General features: G+C 38.5%; 1 protein-coding gene across 2 annotated transcripts in view; it reads left to right on the top strand.

The window, feature by feature from the left end:
* Positions 1 to 21563, top strand: part of arhgef3 (Rho guanine nucleotide exchange factor (GEF) 3) — a 93455-nt gene that overhangs the window by 32447 nt on the left and 39445 nt on the right. The window contains exons 1-2 of one of the 2 annotated variants that reach the window (XM_053652612.1): positions 4854 to 5316; positions 8264 to 8326. In XM_053652612.1, coding sequence (XP_053508587.1) covers positions 5284 to 5316; positions 8264 to 8326 — 96 coding nt within the window. In that variant the 5' untranslated portion in view covers positions 4854 to 5283. Of the gene's footprint in view, positions 1 to 4853; positions 5317 to 8263; positions 8327 to 21563 lie in introns of those variants that run through there. The other variant, XM_053652611.1, reaches the window with a different exon arrangement.

Here is a 21563-nt window from a genome sequence, read left to right as displayed (position 1 = left end):
CAAGATTTTACGAGTCGAATATGTGACTGTGTTTACTTTAAAAAAAAAAATTCTATACACAATCCAGTTTCTTAGCTTCTACACAACCCCGCTTTTGAGGAGTAGCTACATGTAAGTCCTCACCCTTCTTTTACCCCGGCGCTCTTTTATCTGGGGTCCTTCTCTGAGCTTTCCTCAGCCAGGAACTGTTAATCAGCTTTTCTGTCCCCAGTCAATAAGCACAACACAGGTCTTATTTGTCTTAGCGTGATTCAAACCAATACACCATCGTCTTGATGCTGGTTTACGTTGGCCACTTGACCTCGATCATATCGGCTAGATCTCGGGCAAAGAAAAAGTTCTTTCACTGATGCTTACTTGAAGATTTGTTTGGATTTGCAAGAAGGGATAAATGAAAAGATCTGCTAAATATTTTGGTAAAAGTGGTCCAAACTGGTTTATGCAGTAATACAGCTGGTTTATTCTGTATTTTAAACGTCTTAAAGCTTTTCAGATCTGAGAAAATATGTGGATAGTCTAAACATATGAAGAAAACATTCTGTGAATTCTCAGAATATCTCAGACCGACTTTTAAATCGTTTAGTCACATGTTCAATATCCAAAATCTTGGCATCAACCCAAGACCTCTTTTTCGTCTCAACAGATGGCCGATCAGCGGTAAGATTAGTTCGGTCTGGGGCTTTGTAAGCTTTGGTTTCCTTTCTCCTGATCAGAACAGTTCTTGGCGGGAGTCTCTCACGTGAGAGCTGTAACAGGCAGTCCCAGAACCTGCTGTTCCATCTGATCCTTCATGAACATCAACAATCCAATCCTCCTGTCTGGCTTTCCATCAAAAGCGAGACCACTTTGTCATCTGTGTTGTGAACTAACAGCCATGTTGCTGCAACTGGTATGGAATTAGTTCTATCTTTAACAAAGGCCTGCGCTGGAGATAAGGCCAGTCGAAACCTCTGAATATTCGAAACACCATAACAAATCATGATTTTCTTTGCCAGCATTTCATGTGCGCACTTGCTGGAGTCTAAGGCAGATGAAAAAGAAGTCTCGTCCCTGACAGAATTTGAATTACTTGCTCTGTAGTGGAGAGTTAAACCGAATACCTTTGAACTGAAATAAACTCGACAAGCGCGGTTCTGTGAAGGCTTATTTGCATCTTATGAATGCATTAAAAAGTTATATTTTTTGACTTGATTATCTTTGGATAGATTCCCTTTCAAAAACTCGAACCATCAAAAATCAGATCTGACTCAGAATACGTGCAGATTCTGAGAGTAATGCTTGAAAAGAGGTTTGTTATCATAATGAAATGCCGATTGTGTTTTCCATGGAAGATTCACCTCGTATGAACCTTGCCATTAGTGCACTGTGAGTCCCATGTTAAATTTAGGGAGTATAATTTTTTCCAGTGGACCCCAATGCACTGCAAGGCATAGTGAAGGACTATGAAGCCAGTCAGACAAAACACATTTGTAGAAACCAGAAGCAAGCACGAGATGTTTTGTTGTTCAGTTATTTATCCATGTCGGCCATGTTGCTTGTGATATCAAACTTGAAAAGGCAAACTGTACCTCTCCTTGTCGCTTCGATGGTACCTTCAAGGGTATATTTTACTTGCATGCAGTGTACATTTTTAAAGCTTTAATTTACTCCTTAAGGTGTAATTATGTACCTTAAATGATTATAGAGGTAAACTATATTCACATACTAAAGGTACAAAAGATGTACCATTTGGGTACCATCATCTTCTCTGAGGTTGATGACTAACTTCAAAACAATGCACCAATGCACTGATTTGCGCCTTTTACGCGAAGTGTAACTATGTTCTTTTTTTCAAACCGATCATAACCATACATCACCCACCAGACACTGGGGCATCACTTTGTTTCTCCCAGGCTTCCAGTTCAGATATCATATTACAACTTATGATGGCTAGATTGGCTTTGTTATCAGAGTTTAGAAAGGATATGAAGATTTGCATCTACTTTCCGTCACTCGACGTCTTTCTTTCATCCATCTTCTCATATCCCCAGGACATGCTGTTTGTGTTTGAAAACAGAGGCAGCGTGGGTAGATTGTTGATGCCTCCACACCTGGAAACGATTGTACGGCCCCCAATCACACGATAATTGGCTAAGTGAAACAATGTAGATTTCATGTGGAATACAACCAAAGATGCCAAGATGGCTGCCATATGGAATTGTGGAGTAGTTGCAAATGGACCCTTAGGGCATCGTTTTTTTATTGTGTTCAGAAACAAAATGATGAAAATTTTAAATGGGGTAAATATGGGCTCGGGTTGCACGATGTGACAAATAAACCATTTGGCAGTCATGGTTGAGGTAGTCTCAGCGTCCTGTGGCTATGGAGTGTCTTATACATCTTATATATCTTTTGTACACTTAGCTGGTAACGGGCTTCAGAATTATTGGTTACACTCTGATTGGCTTGCCATACCTCAGAATATAAGCATTTCAGAGCAAAACTGCGCCAGTTTTGTTTGAAACAGTTAGTGGTGCATAAGCGTTGTTGTTTCTAGGGTTTGTTCAAAACAGAAGGCCTTGATGCCTTGCTGATAATGCTGTCTCATATGTAAGTTGCCTTACAAGGCAGCGCTTTGAAAGCTATAAAGGTAACTGTAAGGAAAACGATTGAAACTTCAAATCCACATACATGCGTACATCCGCACATTGCCAGATTATCAACATACGCTAACATGAGGAGCTGGGGCAATGTAATTATTACTGGAGTGTTACCCATCATTCATTTTATTATGGCATTTATGCATCTGGAAAGGTTGTGCGCCTATTCCAGGGAACTCTGGGCACAAGGCAGGGGACATCCCTGGACAAGGCGTCAACCCATCACAGGGCACAGTCGCGCACACATTCACACATCACCGACAATTTGGAAATGCTAATCAGCCTAAAACACATGTCTTTGGACGGGGGGAGGAATTTGAACTCACACCCCCAGAGGTGCGAGGCTAACGTGCTAACTAAGCTACCGTGACCTCCCGTATACTTTCACATTTATGCATTGTATCCAATTCTCAAATCATGTGGCCACAGCACTGTGTATATAAACATGCAGTTGCAGGTCAAGAGCTTCAGTTAATGTTCACATCAAACATCAGAATGAGGGGGAAAATGGGATGTGATCTCAGTCATTGTTTCTACCAGACAGCTAGATTGAGTATTTCAGAAACTGCTAATCTCCTGAGATTTTGGAGTTTGCACAGAATCGTGCGATAAACAAAAAACATCCAGCAGGTGGCAGTTATGCAGGCAAAACACCTTGTTAAAGGCTACGGTAACTCAAATAACGACTTTTCCAAACATAGTGAGCAGAAAAGAATCTTGTAGACAGTCCTTGGCCACATTTAGTGACGAAGAGTACTAGAGTGGGGAGTGACAGCTAGAAACCCATTATGTGAGACTGAGGTGCAGTGTACTACGATGGCAATGTAAGCTCCTGTCTTGTTCCTCTTGGTGGTAGTTCAGACAAAGATGAAGCATTGATAAAGATGCTTTTTTAGATCAAGCTTATAGAAGATTATTTTGAATTATTTTGTCTAAAATCTCACCAGGAAGTCATCTGATATTGAAATGGGATGTTAAGATGTTGCACATAAACATATCATATCCCAGTGATGATGTCTGCAGGAAAATAATTCCTATTTAACATTCAAACCTACCTCACTTAAATGTATTTACCAGAACAGAACCATTTTTTTTTGTTCTGCATATGCATTACCTGTCACGAGAAGTGATGAAAAGCATCTCCACAGGCAATTCCCGAGCTACATGTGACTGTCAGCAGGCTGTAATAAGTATTCAGAATGTGTAGCTCATCTCTGTGCTCATGCTGGCTTTCAGAGGTTATTACCCTCTGCACCTCTGCAGGTTTCAACCAACAGAAACATGTTTTGACTAAGAACTGTTCCATTTCCCCGCTGGCTTAGTTTGTACTTTTTTTTGCATACACAGTCCTCCTCCACCTACAGATGATGATGATGATGATGATATTTTTGTGTCTTAACATGGCAGATAGACTGAAATTCTGCCCTGCGGATGAACTGAAGTTAAAAATGTGGTTTTTAACCAGAGCACTGACTCTGACTGTAAACTGCTTCATTCACACCTGCCATGAAGATTCACAGGTTTTCAAGGGGGCAACAAATGACTAGCCACTAGCTTGTTGTAATGACTGCTTCATTTGAACGAGTCCTAATTCGTGTGTACGTTCATGCGTACAGCTGATGATCAGATCAATCTCTGGACCGCCCTTATGCAGGAAGTGCTAACAGGAAGTCAGTTTGTTTCCAGGAAGTGTGTTTCACAGGGATTTCCCTGTTTCCTGTTCTCACAAACCCAAGCAAAAACAAATGTGTTCAACAGGAACATTTTAGTTGTGGTTTATTGGAATTACGTGTAGGGTAACCTGAGATAATTCAAACTTAATAATAATTATTATCATTCATTTATAAAAATCTTTTAATTAAAAAAATTATGTATTTGTCTTTTTTACTTCATTTTCTCCCAATTTGGACATTTAGCTATTCACACTATCTCCTTTATCACATAGTAAACAGTGAGGGTTGTTTTTATTTATTTGTTTGTTTTTAAATATAGCAATTTTAATCACTTTACAAAGGAAGTATACTAAAGAAAATAGGAAATAAATGTAATAATAAAAATAATTATTTAAATTAAGAGATTGTGTGTGTGTGTGTGTATATATGTGTGTGTATATATATATATATATATATATATGATAATACATAAAATCTAAACTTTCTGTGTGTGCGTATATACTATTTAAAAATTTTTTACATAAATTGACCAGTACTTCAGGTTGGTGTTATCTGTGATGCCAAGTATTGGATACAAATTGAATGTGCAAATTATAACAAATAAAATATATTTTAAATAAAACAAAGGCTTGCATCCCAAATTTACTACTGACCAACCAGTTTCAGGATGGCTTTTGCTGGCCAGAGAGCTCTTTGACGCCACTTGCCCTTCGACAAACAAAACCGGTAAGGTTGTCTGAGAGCATGGCTCTACCCCGAAATAGAGGCTTCCCCTCGCGCACATCCTGTTTGCTGCACACAGGGCCCGTCTCCTTTGTGTTCTCTCAGACACCCTCTCAGACACACTCCTGCCTCACTGTGTACTGGGTTGGCTGATGGGTGACTGCTGTGCTGGATTTAAGACTCGTGTCTGTGGAAATACGGTGAATTTGTGGTGATTTTTGCAGTGAGGAACATTGTACTAGTTCCTGATGATGGGGTGCTGTCTTTTTGTGCATCACAAGGTGAGTGTGGACTCACTGCATCACTATGATATGAGTTAGTAATGAGTTTAGTGATTTAATACATACTATTACAGATGCTGAACTGCTAGTTCATTTTCAGAAAGGTATTAGTTTCTCTCATCTTTAATTGCAGTGTAGGGTGGGGAGGGGGCGGGGTTCTGCTGAGGTTTCTGAGCGATCCTGCTGTCTGTGCAGCTGAAGAATAAAACGCATGACCTAATTATAAGTGAACAGCATCATGTTTCATTCATAGCAGGGATGTTTAGCAGAATTTTTTTTATAGAACAATAAAAAAAGAACAATTTTACAATTTTAACATGCTCGATACAGATGAGGATTGTTTGGAAAAAGTCTGATATTTTTCATTTTGATGTGACTTTATGATGCGGAAAGCTAATTCTCTTATTTTCCTCATGCGTATTTTGGCGCTTTGGATGAAAAAGAGAGCTGGATGATCTCTCTCTTTTTCTTTTTTTTTTTTTTTTCCCTCCCTTCCCCCTCACTGAAACTTTCATGCATAGCATCTCGTTTTATTTATACGTCAACACAACAAATTAGTTTGTTGTTCCTCTCAGAACACGCAATTAAAAAGACATTACATGCAAATTTTTAATCCAAAACATTTGATTTCTTTGGTTTTAAATTTAAAAAAAAATTGTAATCCTGATAGTATTCATATTTTTTTACAAAATGTACCTGTAATCTGATTACATTGCTGTTTGACGTAACTGTAACGGATTACAGTTACCAGTTTTTTGTATCCTGATTACGTAACGTTTTCACATGTACTCCATTACGCCCCAGTCCTGGTAACACACAAGTCCGAGGAAGAAGAAACCCAGAACCTGGTGCCATCTTTACAAAGTGGTAACAGCACTGGTATGTTGTTTTTTTAAACATCATGACTGGTTTGTTATTTTTTGCAAAAACCAAAAGATAACCTACTGGAAAGATATTTCCTAGATTTCCTTTTCCACTTTTCACAAAGACTTATGTTTATGGAAGATCCACGTCCCATTAAAATCGCAGGAGTCCCATTAGTTGACTTTAAACCCCAAGTCATTTACAGTTTGAATCCATCTGGTCCCGATAAAACGGAGGTAAATGAGCGTTAAAAGGCTGTGGGAGGTGACCTGTATATGTGCTCGATTGCGGAGGCTTCTTGAAACTGATCCCTGGGAGCAGTGCCACATCCCTCAAGCTCTTTGGAGGAATGCGTGTTTGTCTAAATGGAAGTTGTTCATTAGGGTTGAGCCTCCGCAGCCCCTCTTGATTCCAGTCTTCCAGTCTTTCCCTCTGGCTAGAGAATTTGGCTGCTGTATTTGAGTGCTTGTGTGCGAGCTACCGGTGGGTGGCAAGGGAAGAGCTGGGAATCACAACGATGCTTCTGGGCATAGCCTACGCAGATGCGTAACAGCAGAAAGTCATGAACCAAATATTGACTCCAAAGGAAGCGCAGGAATGGGACGTGTTTTTACAGACCGTCCGCGTTTTAATCGGCTCTCATCATTTCACACCTGCAGTGTGACTTAGCGTGAGCTCACAAGGCTGGAATGCGTTTTGTTTCGTTTTTAACCCACCTGGAAGTGTATGACCGTTGTTCCTCCAATGTGTTCTTGAGCAAGACTGAATGGTAGTGTGGCTTTACGTTTCAGTTCACTCTCACTTGTGTTGAGTAACCAATGATTCTCTGCAACATGCACAGGTTAACGGTTTTGGTTCACGGTTCTTTGACGACGGTCGTCCCCCAAAACCGCCATTTGGTTTCATTTTGAGTGTTTTTTTTTTTCAGTATGAAAATGGTGAGCGTGCAGCATGGTACATGCAGCCTTGCAGCTTGAATCAAAGCGAACCATTTCCTGTCTTGTGTAGGTAAAAGAGAAGAAGTAAACCGACCTTTCCCTTATCGCATGCCCTGATCTTTACAGCCTATAGACGTTGATAATGTCATGAACTTTGCAAACCCAACACTAAGATGTCTGCTTACAATGCGTCCATGTTGTTATTGGATTCCAAATACACAATCATGGATTTCCTGGAATTATGATTGAAGTCCAGCTCCTACAGCCCATACCTGCGAAATATATGCCACCAGAGTTGCATTTAGGTCAGAACTACTTAACTGGCTCTTCCTTGCTTCACGTGCGCCATTGTTTTTCTCCTCAGGCTGACCTCGGCGTAGCTGTTTGGCTCGAGCGGTAGCAGGATGCCGGAATTGAGCTCTATTCAGACGCTGGTTGTCATGGAGAATAAACAGTTAAGGAGCAACAATAACAATAGATCCTTGTGCTGTTCAAAATCCCAAGACAAGGAAAACAGCGGATGGTATCAATTTAAATAAACGGCTCTATTAACGATCGGAATCGCAACTGGTTTCGAGTCCGTCCTGATGGGGGGTCTTTAAAAACGGTGGGCGGTCGTTAAAATTTACAGTCAGCGCTTACCACAAATACGTCATGGTTCTGACAAGGCCCGAGTTGCCGAATGTTCCACTAGTATCCAATCTGTACATATTTATTTAAAGCTTTATGAGCGCAATGTACTTTGTTGGTTGGTATGAATTGAAACCAAATGTGCAATTTTCTCAAGTATGTCCTGAGACGTGTTTGTGTCTTTTGGAATGCGTCTTTCTTTCCCGGTTTATTCATAATCAATACTCCTCAGCTTTTTCATTTACACAAACTCCTGTTACATAACAATGAATTGTGGGTAAGCATTTAAAATGCAAACACATCGAGTGAGTGATCTCTTGTTGTAAATACTACTAAAAATCTGAAATCTGCCTCGGTTCGTGCTTCACGTGTGGGTGGATGTCACCAACGTCCATCAGGATAAATGTTATTGTGTGTTTGTCAGAGAAGAACATAATCACAGGTCTACATTCAAGCATTTTTGAATTTGGGTAGTATATAATGTTGGTACGCTTTTCTTGTCTTGTCTTTTACAGAAAAAGAGGAAGCAAAGGAAAAGAGACGTGGACTCGCTCAGTCTCTGCAGTCTGGACATCAATGTAAGTCTGAACAGTGCTCTTTTTGACGCATATTAATCGGGGTATTAATTGTGAGTGAGACGCTGACACTTAGAGAAACAGAAAAATTCCACCACAGCGGTGTGAATTCTCGATTCTGTTGGTCAGAGACGGGTCTTGGAGTAGTTGCGGCTGCAAATCACAGGTTTATATTTATGTCCTCCTTCCAATACATTAGCTTCTCGTTTCTATAGTAACAGCTAATTCACGTTGTTGAGAGAGCGACTGTTTACACCGTAGCTGTTATAATGCAAGTGATAATGGGAACTCAATTGTTTTGTGGATGTTCCACAACTGTAACTATAAATGGATAAAAATGATGATGTTTTTGTTTAATAAATAAGTAATGGTTAGAGTTGGCACATTGTTGTGGTGTAAGAGGAAGAAAACACTTTGGAAGCGTGCTGTTTTTAGAAAATAATCAAAGGGGCAATCACAGCACCCTGCCTCACAGTTGAGACTGAATAAAATTCTGAAGGGGAATTAAATTCAATTAAGATAAGATTTCATTCTGTTTTTGTAGAAAAATCCGATGTGGAGTTTTAACTCGTGGATAAATACTGTATTTAATTTATTCATTAGAAATTACCTACTGGTTCTTTTTAACCGTCTACTGCATAAATTATTACATTTACATAAAAAAATATTTTTATGGATTTTTATTGCTTGAATTAGCTTAAAAAAAATTTTAAACAAAAGTTTAAAAGGGGGGTAGTTGGTAAATTGTTGCAACAATGTGCAATGGTGGAAAGTATCATATAGTCAAAAATAACACAAAGTGTATGAGATTACAGTCCCACTTACTGCATTTTCCAGAGTGTAAGTTGCACTTCTAGAAAGGAATTACAGTTGTAAAAAGTATGTGGATGGATCGTAAGTTAGGACGTACTCGCACTAGGCCCGGTTGCCTTGTACCGTGCCCAAGCACGATTGTCCCCCCTCCCCCGCTGGCCTGCACTCACATTGCACTTAATGTCCCGGGCCTGAGCATGCTTACATCATTGGATGTAAAGCGCTCTCGCACAGCACACTGGAGTCCATCATTGTAATGTCACTTACTTTGTGGTTTATTTGGAGTCGTTCGGGGTTCAGTGACACACGGCCCTCTCACATGCCTTATAGATTGCCTAATAGGTTTATCACATACACAGCGTAGCGATTTTCCATTAATCGTGCTGCATGTATTAGAGGATTTTTACGGAGGTAGCTGATGTTGAGGGAGGAATTTGCAGCTTCGCTCTCTGACTACAATTCCTGCTCATCAATAAAGTGAGAACCAGTCGCGGTGTAAACCCAAATGTTCTTGAATGAATTGAAAAGTTCCGTGCTCGGCCACGGTTAGCGATCACACTACACGTGTACTGTGCCTGAGTCCAACTGAACTGTGCCCGAGCCCACCTCTTCAAGCGGGCCTGGGCACGGTACAGATCGCCTTGTGTGTGTACACCCTTAATTTTTTGTTATGTCAGAGTTAAAGCCCCTTTTTCCATTTACATAGGAAAATAGTAGTTTTGTTTTATTGACAATAAAATTCGCATAGATTAGATTTTAGATTTAGATTTAAATTCGCATGAACTCACTGACCTTCTCATCTGTTGATCATAAGTGCCGTATGTTTTCACCTTCACACACTGCTTTCTCCAGTCCGTGGGATATTATGAAGCTCAGGAAGGCTGCACAAAGAAAATATAGAGTGCTATTAGTCGTACACTCTATATCCTGCACAAAATGACTTCCAGCACTTCAGCTATTAAGCGACATATGTCGAGTCTGATTTTCCAAAAGGTCAGGCAATTTGCAAGGCGGCTACTTTTCCTGTCTATTGTGCCAAGGCTGTTTACTAAATGACACATAAATGTAGAGTATTCATAGTGTCATATCATTATATATATATTAATGGCTACTGTGTTAGGTTCTTGCACTTTGAGCGTTGGACTGCATTGAGAATTAATATGCAACTACACAGCTACCATGAAGAAAACTGATGTATATCATTTTCATAGTACCGGCTTAGAAAGTTCTCCGGAATTATTTATTTTAACTCTCGAGTTACCAATGAGTTTTTCACAAACAGACCTATGTGTATACTCTGCATGAAGTAGTTTAGCAAAGTGAATCCAAGAATTCAAACCGAGTATGGTGACTGATTTTATTAACAGTCTGTATGTCTCTCTTTCTGTATATTGATCTATCTAACTATCATTTATCAATCTCGGTCAGTCTATCAGTCTGTCTGTTTGCCTGGCTATCTATCTATCTATCTATCTATCTATCTATCTATCTATTTATCTATCTTATGTCTGTATTTCTATCTATCTATCTGTCTCACATTCTATCTCTCTATCTATCTATCTTATGTCTGTATTTCTATCTATCTATCTATCTCATATTCTATCTATCTTATGTTTGTATTTCTATCTGTCTCTCACATTCTATCTATCTATCTATATATTTATTGATCTGTCACTCTATCTGTTTATCTGTATCTATTAATCTATCTTATGTCTGTATTTCTATCTCTCTATCTATCTATCTCTATTTATCTATCTATTTATCTATCTTATGTTTGTATTTCTATCTATCTATCTATCTATCTATCTATTTATCGATCTGTCAGTCTATCTGTTTATCTGTATCTATTAATCTATCTTATGTCTGTATTCTTTCTTTCTATCTATCTACAGTATCACACTTTCCATCACATTAGTATGAATTACTCCTGCAGTGTCAGCTTCATGTCGGTTATGTCCTGGATGTTTTATTGCTTTGAATAAATTTTACAGCGGTTACTTTACAGCTTGTTGGTGATGAATTTAGATTAGCAGCAATTGGAATAATGATGTCCTTGTTTAAGTTCCATGCTCACTCTTGCGTTTTATTGCCAGTGGTTACATACATCCTGATGGTTTCACAGACATTCAGCGAGGGCCCCCCCCCCCCCCGCCCCTCCACACACAGACACACACTTTTCCAGCCTGCATAGACAATAATGGATACAATGTGATGTCTGACAAATGGGCTTGAAAATGAAAAATAGACAGCCTTGAACTCATGGCTGTCTTTAAGAGCACATTGAGCATGCCCATGCCCCAACACAAATGCTTTTGGAATCTACTTCAAGGCTTTTTTTCCCCCACTCTGACTCTCTTGGTAAGTGCCGAAGCTTGAGGTTGGTAGGTTATTTTCGGTGGAATGACTTTTCCGAGTGAGCTCATACAGATGGGAGAGAGTTCAGTGTCATGATGAGTGCATGGATCTGGGATGTGACCGTCTATTGTTTTCATGTTACTGCTCTCCTCCTTTACCGGTATGGATGACTCGTTTAATAAATTTAGTACTGAAACTCCTCTAACAACACGGTCATGATTCATCAGTGAACTTTTTTGTGTGTTTTTTTTTTCTTTCTTTCTTTCTTTTCCTTGGGTTGTAACCATCTATTGTATCTCGACACAATAGGGATAGCCAGTAGTAAAAATAAAAAGGAAAGAAAGGTTTCAGACTTTTACATCACGATGACCTGAACTGAATAATGTTCAGATGGATGAGGGGAAAAAATAAACATATAGTAAATGTACTTGCAAATGTTTAATAATGAACTGTGGGTTTAGATTGGTGCCAAAAGTCTTAAAAAGATCAGCAAACAAAATATTTATAAAGTATTTAGATCAAACGTAATGAAAAAATAAATATATAGCCTAATTTGGGCCACTCTTTTTTTATTGTATTCTTTTTTCCCCCCCCATTTATTTATTTATTTAATTTTTTTATTCATTACATAAAAGTTTTATTAGTTACTTTACTTTCTCTCCTCTAAGGACAGCACATATCACTAATGATGATTCAGATCATTGTATCTACTATGTTTGTCACGGGTGGGACCACGACATTTGTGAGCTAGCATGTGCACGTCCACGTCCACAAACACGGAAGCATCAAATTGATAAAAGTTTCATATTTCTGTTAGTGAAATAAGACTATAAGAGACCATAGTTATGTAACTTTCTGTTCACTTAGATGGCTAACAAGCTGTTCGTTAGTTTTATTTAGGTTACCAATGGTTATATAATGCAATATGTGCAGATAGCTATAAATCCGGGCGAGTGATATGACCTGCTCAGTTCAGATCGTTTTGCCATGTAGGCCCATATGCTGCGGTTCATTGATTGGTTCGTAGTTAAAGGTTAAAGGTCTCGTTGCCCCAAATCCCAGCTGATCAATGGTGTGAATGACTTATTCGACATCTTCTCATCTTGTGAAAAATGGGGCTGTAGCTCAGATTGTGTCTCTTTGTACAAGTTTAGCCAGTCACTAACCAAAACACCACCATCACCACATGTGGTGCACTTGTATCTTAAAAATGATCAATTCAGCAATTAATGTATCTCATTTCAAGAGTAAATATTTTTTCTGTCTTCTTTGGACCAAAATTAGCATTCTTTCAAACCTTGAGCAATAGAACTATCTTGAGGTGTAAATCTCTTAAGACTGAATGCTGACGTGACTTGTGGCCAAAAACATTATGTTGAATGTTACTATTTTCATATCGTCATTTATATCGTTACCTCAAAAAATACCATGAAGTATTGCGATATAGTTCTAAGTCTATACGTCCCTTGCGCTCGTTTTTAATGGCTCTGCTCACCGATACTGCTCTGTGCATCAGGTTAGCCACCCTCACATTCTTTATTAAAGGTACGGTTTAAACGTAATGCATTGTTTCTTACTTGTAATGTAGGAAAAAGCTGTCGACATTTTCAGTTTGCTTTGATCATGAAATAAAAAAAAAAAAGGTCATCGCCTGTGCATTATCGCATACTCTAGGCTAACTTAACATGGTATCGGATATTAGTATCAGAGCATTTTTACAAGTAGCTGAGCACTTGGTGTGTACCCGATCTCAGTATAGGTCTCGATGCATCAGTTTTTATTAGTATCATGAATTCCTACTGACTCAACCTTAAGCCACATTGCACACTAAATGAGCATCATCTGCTCTGAGGAACAAACACCAAACTCTGGTATGTGTTCACCCTATTTCCATGACAGTAAAAGTACCTGTGTAGTCAGACTTCTTTAGCTGTGCCCAAGGCTGAGCGGAGGTGAGCTCTGACTCGGGGGAGGAAGGAGCACAGCCACGTGCTTGTTTCGCATGTGTTCAGCTGGATTAGTGACTTGCTGTAAAGCACAATGTGGAGCCTTGCTGATATTGATAAAGCCCTTTTTACTGCTGGCAAACCCAAGTGGAAAAGTGGGCCAGCGCTGTTGTTTCTCACATGGCCACTTGTGGACCCACCAATAAAGGAAGCAAGATATCAATCGCTATTGTTGGCCTTTTACAAATGCACGTCAAGCAGCTGGAGCAGCTATCGGTGCATTCATCATGCCAGATTGGCCTGGTAATTTAATTACAAGAGATGAGACAGATGCATGTAAATGCCTTCTGAAATCATGCCTAAGACAACGCTGGCACATGCGGGGAAAATAGTTTGTTTTGAAAGATCTTATTGCTGACATTTTTCTTGGAACTACGAGTGTTTCCTGCGTACTTCGGTAATTACTATTAATCATAGCTACCGTTATTATAGAAATGAATGTATTAGTATTAAAAATAAGGGAAATGTGCATGGAAACTGGAGGTCAATATGCAGAACAGCTGTTGGACTGTACCACAGCTCTGCCTGCAATAAAGCCAAAGGTCAAAGGGTCATTAAACAGGCTCCCACCTGCAGCACTGCCAGCCGTGCTGAATTTCATCTTCCACACTCGACTTGGCCACAAAATAAAATAAAAAAAATATTTTTTAAAAAAAGCCCGCTTCCTTTGTTGAGTTCTTCCATTAAATATTCTCAGGTGTCTTTCAGCCACATCTGGAGGTCTTGTGTGAACTGAGGACAGAAGGAAAAGACTGAAAAACCCAAGCACGCAGGCTATGTAGTAGGAGATGTGTAATACACGTATCTGCAGATTTGATCGCAATCAGGGATCGGCTGTTTTTGCAGGTGATAAAGTTTAGTTCTTGGACAAGGGATTAGACACTAATTAGTTGTTCTGATATCATAATTTCGTACTCAACGTACTTAAACCAGAGTTAGGGATATTTATCTAAATTAGGTTGTCCTGCCAAATAATTTACCTTCAAATGGTCTATATATGGTTCTTTTCTATTCAGACTGTCACCTGTAATTAATCTCAGAATCTGTGTGGGGGGGAAAGGTTTTTTTTTTTTTTTTTTTTTTTTTTTTTAATTTAGAACTTGCACTGCATCTGTTTTTCTGGGCTGGATAATGCTGATTTTTCTATTTTTATTTGCGTTTTTAAAAAAAAAAAAAAAAAAGCAACCGTTTCATGTTTTTCTGCTTTATCATCCTCTGGGGCTTAACCTGGCTTTAACCATAACCAAAAGCCTTCACTTCTAATTAAATTCACATCAGATCGTAGGAGGCCTGTTTTTTTTGTTTTTTTTTAAAGTGACTTGTGTGATCTTATGTTCTTTCTGTGGAGCTCAGTCACTGCCAGATAGAGCAGTGTCACACTGTGTCAGATTAATGGCTACTCTAAACGGCTGTAATTGTACAGGGACAGCGATTTAACGGAAATAACACATCAGAATGGCATGCGTATTTAAAATCTAAATGCAGCCGGAATTAACTAGGTGAGAAATAACTGTGACTAAAATAGGATTTTGTTTATCCCCAGAGATTGACTATTTATGCGCAATTAAGACTATTTATAATGTGCAGTGGGATGTTAGCCTCTAAAACAGTCCTGGCAGAGTGTAGTTAACATTAACATTAAGTGGAAATTCAGACCAACTACAGTTTAGGAGTCACTGTTCACTTCAGGAGAGTTTATTCGCAAGGAATACTTGCGAAATTTTCCAGCTGCTCTTTGGAGTTGCGACGTCCATGTTTTTCCAAGTATTTATACAATATTTCTTATTGGAGAATGTTGTATTATGACTGGATTAGTTTAACATGGGGAGGTTTGGAAATGCAATTATTATCTGTGTTTTAATTTTCTGAGATTTCAGTCCCAGAATCCGTTGTGTTGGTTATTTCTACAGACTGGAAAGATTAAGCCATCTTTTACGTACTATAATAACTCTGCATAATATATACAGTGGTGCTTGAAATAGAATTTTCTATATTTCTGCATAAATATGACTTATTAGTCCTAAAAGTCGACAACAAGGACCCAATTAAACAAGCGAGACAAAAATGTTATACTTGGTCATTTATTTGTTGAGGTAAATGATCCAATATTGCATATATGTGAGTGGCAAAAGTATATGAACCTCTAAGATTAACAGTTAATTAAGGTGAATTTGGAGTCGGGTGATTTCAAACAATGGGGCGACAGTCAGGTGTGAGCGAGAGCCCTGTTCACAAACTTTCAAGCACCGCTGTATCCTATTCTGAATTGACATGCTGGTAAAGATTTCATTATATCCTGTGGGAAACGAGGTTTTGCTCATTTTCTTCAGCATGGAGACGCTCCAGAAAGCGTTCGCTCTTTTCCCAATGGTTTTTCACCGAAAATAAACCAAAACCAAGTGCTGGATGAGTTTACATTACAGAATAATAAAATATAGACAACATTTTAAATGGATGTTCAGAGATGTGTGGGGTTTTGTGGCGTTTTGGGTAAGTTATTGAGTTCCTAGTACAGGTATAGCTTTCATACATATCATGGTTATAATCTACTATTGATAAAACCATCACAACAAGTGCTTATAATAAAGGTCAATAGAATCAGTTTTTTAAATTATTTTTATTAAAATGAAATGCAGAATGCATGTAATTCTCAGCGTGATGACCATATGTTCATCATGAAGACTCCCATTGCTGTGATTTATACAGAGATTGCTTATCCTATGAAAATAGCATCATGTCTGAATAGAACTGATTTGGAATTTTATGTTTTGGAATTGTATCCACTGGACTAGTTTTTGTTTTGTAGGACCTTTGGGTTGGTCTTGTCATATAGATCTGGCAACCCTGCCTTTAGGTTTCCACTATGGTATCTAAAGGCCTTGGGACATTTGGCAAAGGAAGCATGTGCATCCAGTAACTTTTTCAGACCAAATAATATTTTAGAATAATTAAATTTGCTTAGGAAGGAGCACTAACTGTAAATCGGACATGATCTACAGAGAGACGGACATATCCTGTGTTTACACTATAAAAAAGTGACTGGCAACTTTTTTCTTTGAATTTTCTCTGTGTGCGACATGGAGCTTGCCAAGTGGCATTTGAATTGAGATTTTCTCAACCGTATGCAAATTAGCTACGACACAGTAAAGAGACAAATCCAAACAATTTCCTCGAACGATTCCGCAGACCAATCCTATGGCCCCTGTGGTCCGGTGCTTCTTCAGTATTCCACTCACAACTTTAGTTCCTACCTGCGATTAGTTCCTGTTTACTGTTTGACACACAAATATACACTGTGGTTTCATCTTATCCTGTTATACCTGAACTCTCATTAAATGTGTATAGAGACATTACAAAGAAAATTAAAGCATGCCACAGATTGTCGGTGCCTCTGGTGAGTATATGTAGCTAGTAGCTTGCCCTGCTGGACAGTACACACCCACAAGTGACAACACAAGCTACTTGTGGCTTTTAGTGTAAATGCAGGGTATGCTCTTTTCCCAAAAATGTAACGATTTATGCTCTTAGCAATTTGCATGCCTTAATTCTATTTAATAAGTTTAAAATATTTATAAGATGCTCACAGAGGTATCACTGCACAGGGCTTCTAAAACGCTATTAGTGCTATGCATGTTATGCGTGTATTGATGTGGACAGGAACCTAATTTCCATATTGACTGATTTGTACTAAAAAGCGAATACATCTGCATTGAATGAACTAGTCCCTTTAAATCCTTACCATATGTGCGATTGATTGCTTGTTTAAGCAAACAGAGCTCCGGGGGTGCCTGTAATTTTCCACTCGTCGTTTAAGTGGCACTGACATATGATGTGTGCAATTATTTACTGTCTTAACTCTTGTACATGTTTAACGCAGAGTGAATGTGTTTTGGTTTGGAAATGTTTGACTTTGCTAGCTTAAAATTAGAGTTCATTTTGTTGCTGATGCTCGTCGACAAACTTTTCATGATGAAAACTAAACTGAAGACAATTTAACCTTGTACTCAAACTGTCTGACAAAATAAATTGACATTTTCCTGAACGATTGAAAGCTTGACGAAAATGTCAGAAATGATTAACTGGATGGCGTTACAGTGAACTTTTTCCTCATCATTGCGCACAGAAATAATTAAGGTATTACAGAAGGGAACCAATCATTATTACGTTTACGTTGAATTTTGCATTTGCTCTTGAACCCATTCATATTTAAAGATTTTCCTTTAGTTAGACTAAAACCAGCTTTCTCATTAGGAATAAATTGGACAATGTCCATAGTTAAAAGTGCTTTCTAAATGAAATTGAATTAAAAATAGAATATGATTAACGATGTGTATGTATTTATTCCCCACCCCAAAAGACTAAGCCTAGAGCAAAATCCAAATTAGTCACCTAAATGAACACAGCCTGCTCAAGTTTTTAAACCATAACAGCAATTATGAAACGTTTTCTCAGGAGGTTGTCCTCTGGGAAACATCTTCCTATTGTGTGCACTTTGCTGGTACAATATGTACAGATCCACCAACTGGTTTGGAGAACACAGCAATACAAAGCATTGTTAAAGACATCAAAAACAACATATCTTGATTTGCTGCCAGCCAGAAAGGTAACCTGCGTTCTCTTCTCTATTTCGGGGTAGGTGGGTCAGAGGTGATCTTCCTGAAAAGAGAAAGAGTTCTGGACAGCCCTGCTTTGGAGGAAGCCTGAAATTAGCTGACATTATGTAAAAAAACCCGGGTGTGGACCCGCCATTCAAGGAGAATAATTCTCAGAAACGTAACAGGAATGCTGCTGAAAGCAAGAAGGAGTGGTGCATGATTAGGCATGGGGATATGGGGGGGGGGGGGGGGTCATCGACGAATACTAAACTCGTTTAAATTTGTACAAGAATCCATGCAATTCTGTCAGGTAAGGCTATCACTAGTGTCTTCAGTGACTGTGTGCAATTCAGCTAGAGTTCACGGTGACTATTTTGGCATTTAACCTGAATCTATGGCACTGAGGTCCAGTGATTTTACAGATCAGTCAGAGTGTCCTAGTGTTGTTGAACAGGTGTTTTTTTTTCTTGGTATTTTAACCTAGTTCATGGTATCGCGGTATTAATCAAGCATTTAAAGTCACAAGTGGTAAAAATTAAAGGGACAATTTATAACAAAATGTCTCTATATACACATATCCTTGTATATACATAACAAAAACCAAAAGGAAACAAAAAAGATCAAATTCCCTAATTGGTCATCGTTCTTAAAAAGATATTTTGACAGTGAGTCTTCCATAACATTTCTTACACTATCAGTATTTATCATGTTATTATATCATGTTATCAACAATGCCATGTTCTTCATGTGTGTTTGAGAGCCATCGTGTATGATAAAGTCACAAACATACTACGAGGGGCAGTAGAGGTAGCGATGTAAAACGTATACCACAGTAGCAGATGACTCAACCAAAGGGTTTTCAGTGCAGCCGCTTCCATGCATGGAGCAGTGGAAGCTGCTGTAGTATGATTTAGGACAAGTCCAGAGGAGAAGGGTTGCAAAAAGGGATGAGGACCACGTGTGTATAAACCATAGATGTGAATAGATGTAGAAATTTGTATTTTGAAAAGGTGAGGTAGTACCTAATCATACACCGTAACTAACCGTGACACCGCAACAACTTTTAAACAGATTCGACTCCATACATTCTGGGTTGTAGGTGTGTCAGTGTTGTGTTGTGTTTGGACATGAAATACAAAAAGGCAAACCTCAGAGTCTGACCAACAAACTGACCGTCCACTTTTATGTTAAGTCACATTCATCCATTTGTGCAATCCATTTCAATGTTATTTTATTCAATTTTATTTATTTGTATAGCACTTTTAACAATGGACATTGTCTCAAAGCAGCTTTACAGAAACATATGAACACAGGATACAGATTTTAAGTCGGTGGCGAGGAAAAACTCCCTACGATGATATGAGGAAGAAACCTTGAGAGGAACCAGGCTCAATTCAGTGACATTGTACAATAATTGGTGCTGTTGGTGGATGCGACCAATGGATCCATAAACTAACTGCCTAGTGGTGAAAGAGTGGAGGTTGGTGTCCACTATTCCATTATTCTGAATGGTCTGTAGCTCACACTGAGCTCACTTAATTCGTCAGGATCTTAGGTTAGATGTACTACCTTCAAATCTGTCCAAGGTCAAGTTCAGTTCAAGTGTAAGCAGTTTAAACTTGGACAAGTTGAGTCTGAGTGCAGAGTGGAAACGGCCAGCTTCGAGATCGTCAGCTTGCAGTGTGTCTCTCAGTGTATTCCTGGACCTAGCGTGCGAGAGTGAGAGGGTTTCACCACGTTACTCATCACTCACCCTGGGGGAAGCAGACGGCAATATAAACACAAGGGGCCCCGTCAGAATGTGTGCATGTGTCTGAGTGTGTGTAGGGGGGTTGGTTATCCTGAGCTTTCTCCCTCTCTACACCCAGCCAGACCTGACTAACACTTGTGACGGTCATTGACATCAGTGCCACAGCAGTAATGCGTTTGCTATGCAGCCGTTTTAACCTGTGTTCTCGTGTCTTCTTCTAAATGACGTTGTGCACACACTCAGCTTTAGTATCCGCCAAGAAAGTGCAGACGTTGCCATCACGAGACACAAAGCAGACCAATAAATCACGCTATAATATAATCCCTGCCTTTTATTTTGTATTGAGTCACTGTTTTAGTGCACCACATGGTTTGAAATATGTTTAGAAATGTTGTTGTGTTTCCTCTTAATGTGAGAGAGCACCAGTGAGCAAGTAATACATTTTAACATCTCTTCACAGCTCAGTAATCTATTAAATGGCTTAGGAACATTTTTTCCACCTTTAAGCAGCAGTCAAAACGAACTCTTTATCTAATGTTTGAATTTATTTGGCATATTCAGCTCATATGACGCATCATGTAAGGAATAAAACACTCCGAAGTGTGCTGTTAACCCTCTACTGCATGAATTTTTATTTAAAAAAAAAGTTTTTATGGATTTTTATTACTTGAATTAGCTCCAGTAATAAAAATATATTAAACTTTTTTTGTTGTTGGTAAATCGTTGCCGTGTGGCAACAATGTGCAGTGGTGGAAAGTATCATATAGTAAAAAATAACACAATGTTTGAGATTAAACTTTTTTTTGTTTGTTTTTAAGTAAGAATGTAAAAATGATATCTTCTAGAAAGGGATTACCATTGTAAGATGTATATGGTTGGATGGTAACTTATTTTTTTGTTATGACAAAGTTAACGCCCCCTTTTTACACTTGCATAGGAAAATAGTAATTTTGTATTATTGCGCATGAGAAAATTGGAGATAAATTAATTGTTGCCATATGGCAACACCATGCAGTGAAGGGTTAAAGGAAAATAATCAACAACAGGGTGGTGTGATGCAGCCCAATGCGAAGCACAGTTACTGTTACTACCCCAAAGTTTTTCTATAATACCACAGCAATTTGCCAACACTAAAATATTTTGTATTTAAAAACAACACTACTTTTTTTACTTTAAAAAAAAAATCCTTTTATAGTTACATTTAATGTTGTGTAACGTCAACGAAACAAATTACTTCCTGTTATCATTTGTTATATCAACTATAAACAGTCGTTTCCTCACTGTCCTCTGTTTTTAGTCTTTCTTGACATTTAAAAAAGAAAAAAAAATGCAGCTTGTCTTGTTGCCAGGAAAATGGAAAGTGCAAAGTCCAAATCTGAAAACATTGAAAAGTCAATAAGATTTGTACGTCAGTAAAAAAAAAAACAAAAAAAAGGGGGGAAAAAAACAGTGTCTGTTCATAGTGCCTATAAAAAAACAACAAAATGGAGGAAATGCTAATTATTAAGGTACAGCCACACCTTGCATTCAAGTAGCTTGGCAAGTAGCAAATGTTAGCTAGCTTGTTCCCTCAAAATAAGTCTGTACTCAGTTGACTTTTGCTCTACCACAGTTTAAAAAAAACAAAAACAAGCCATTACAAGTATATAGCCAAGTAGTTAGCAAACTATTAGTAAACTAGCAGGCATTTGGAACCGCTACACCCAAGTGCAAGTTCAGTT

Source organism: Ictalurus furcatus, chromosome 21 (genome assembly GCF_023375685.1).
Source record: "Ictalurus furcatus strain D&B chromosome 21, Billie_1.0, whole genome shotgun sequence".
NCBI lineage: Eukaryota > Metazoa > Chordata > Actinopteri > Siluriformes > Ictaluridae > Ictalurus > Ictalurus furcatus.
The sequence above is the reverse complement of the archived record's forward strand: the minus strand, read 5'-3'. Positions and strand labels throughout refer to the sequence as shown.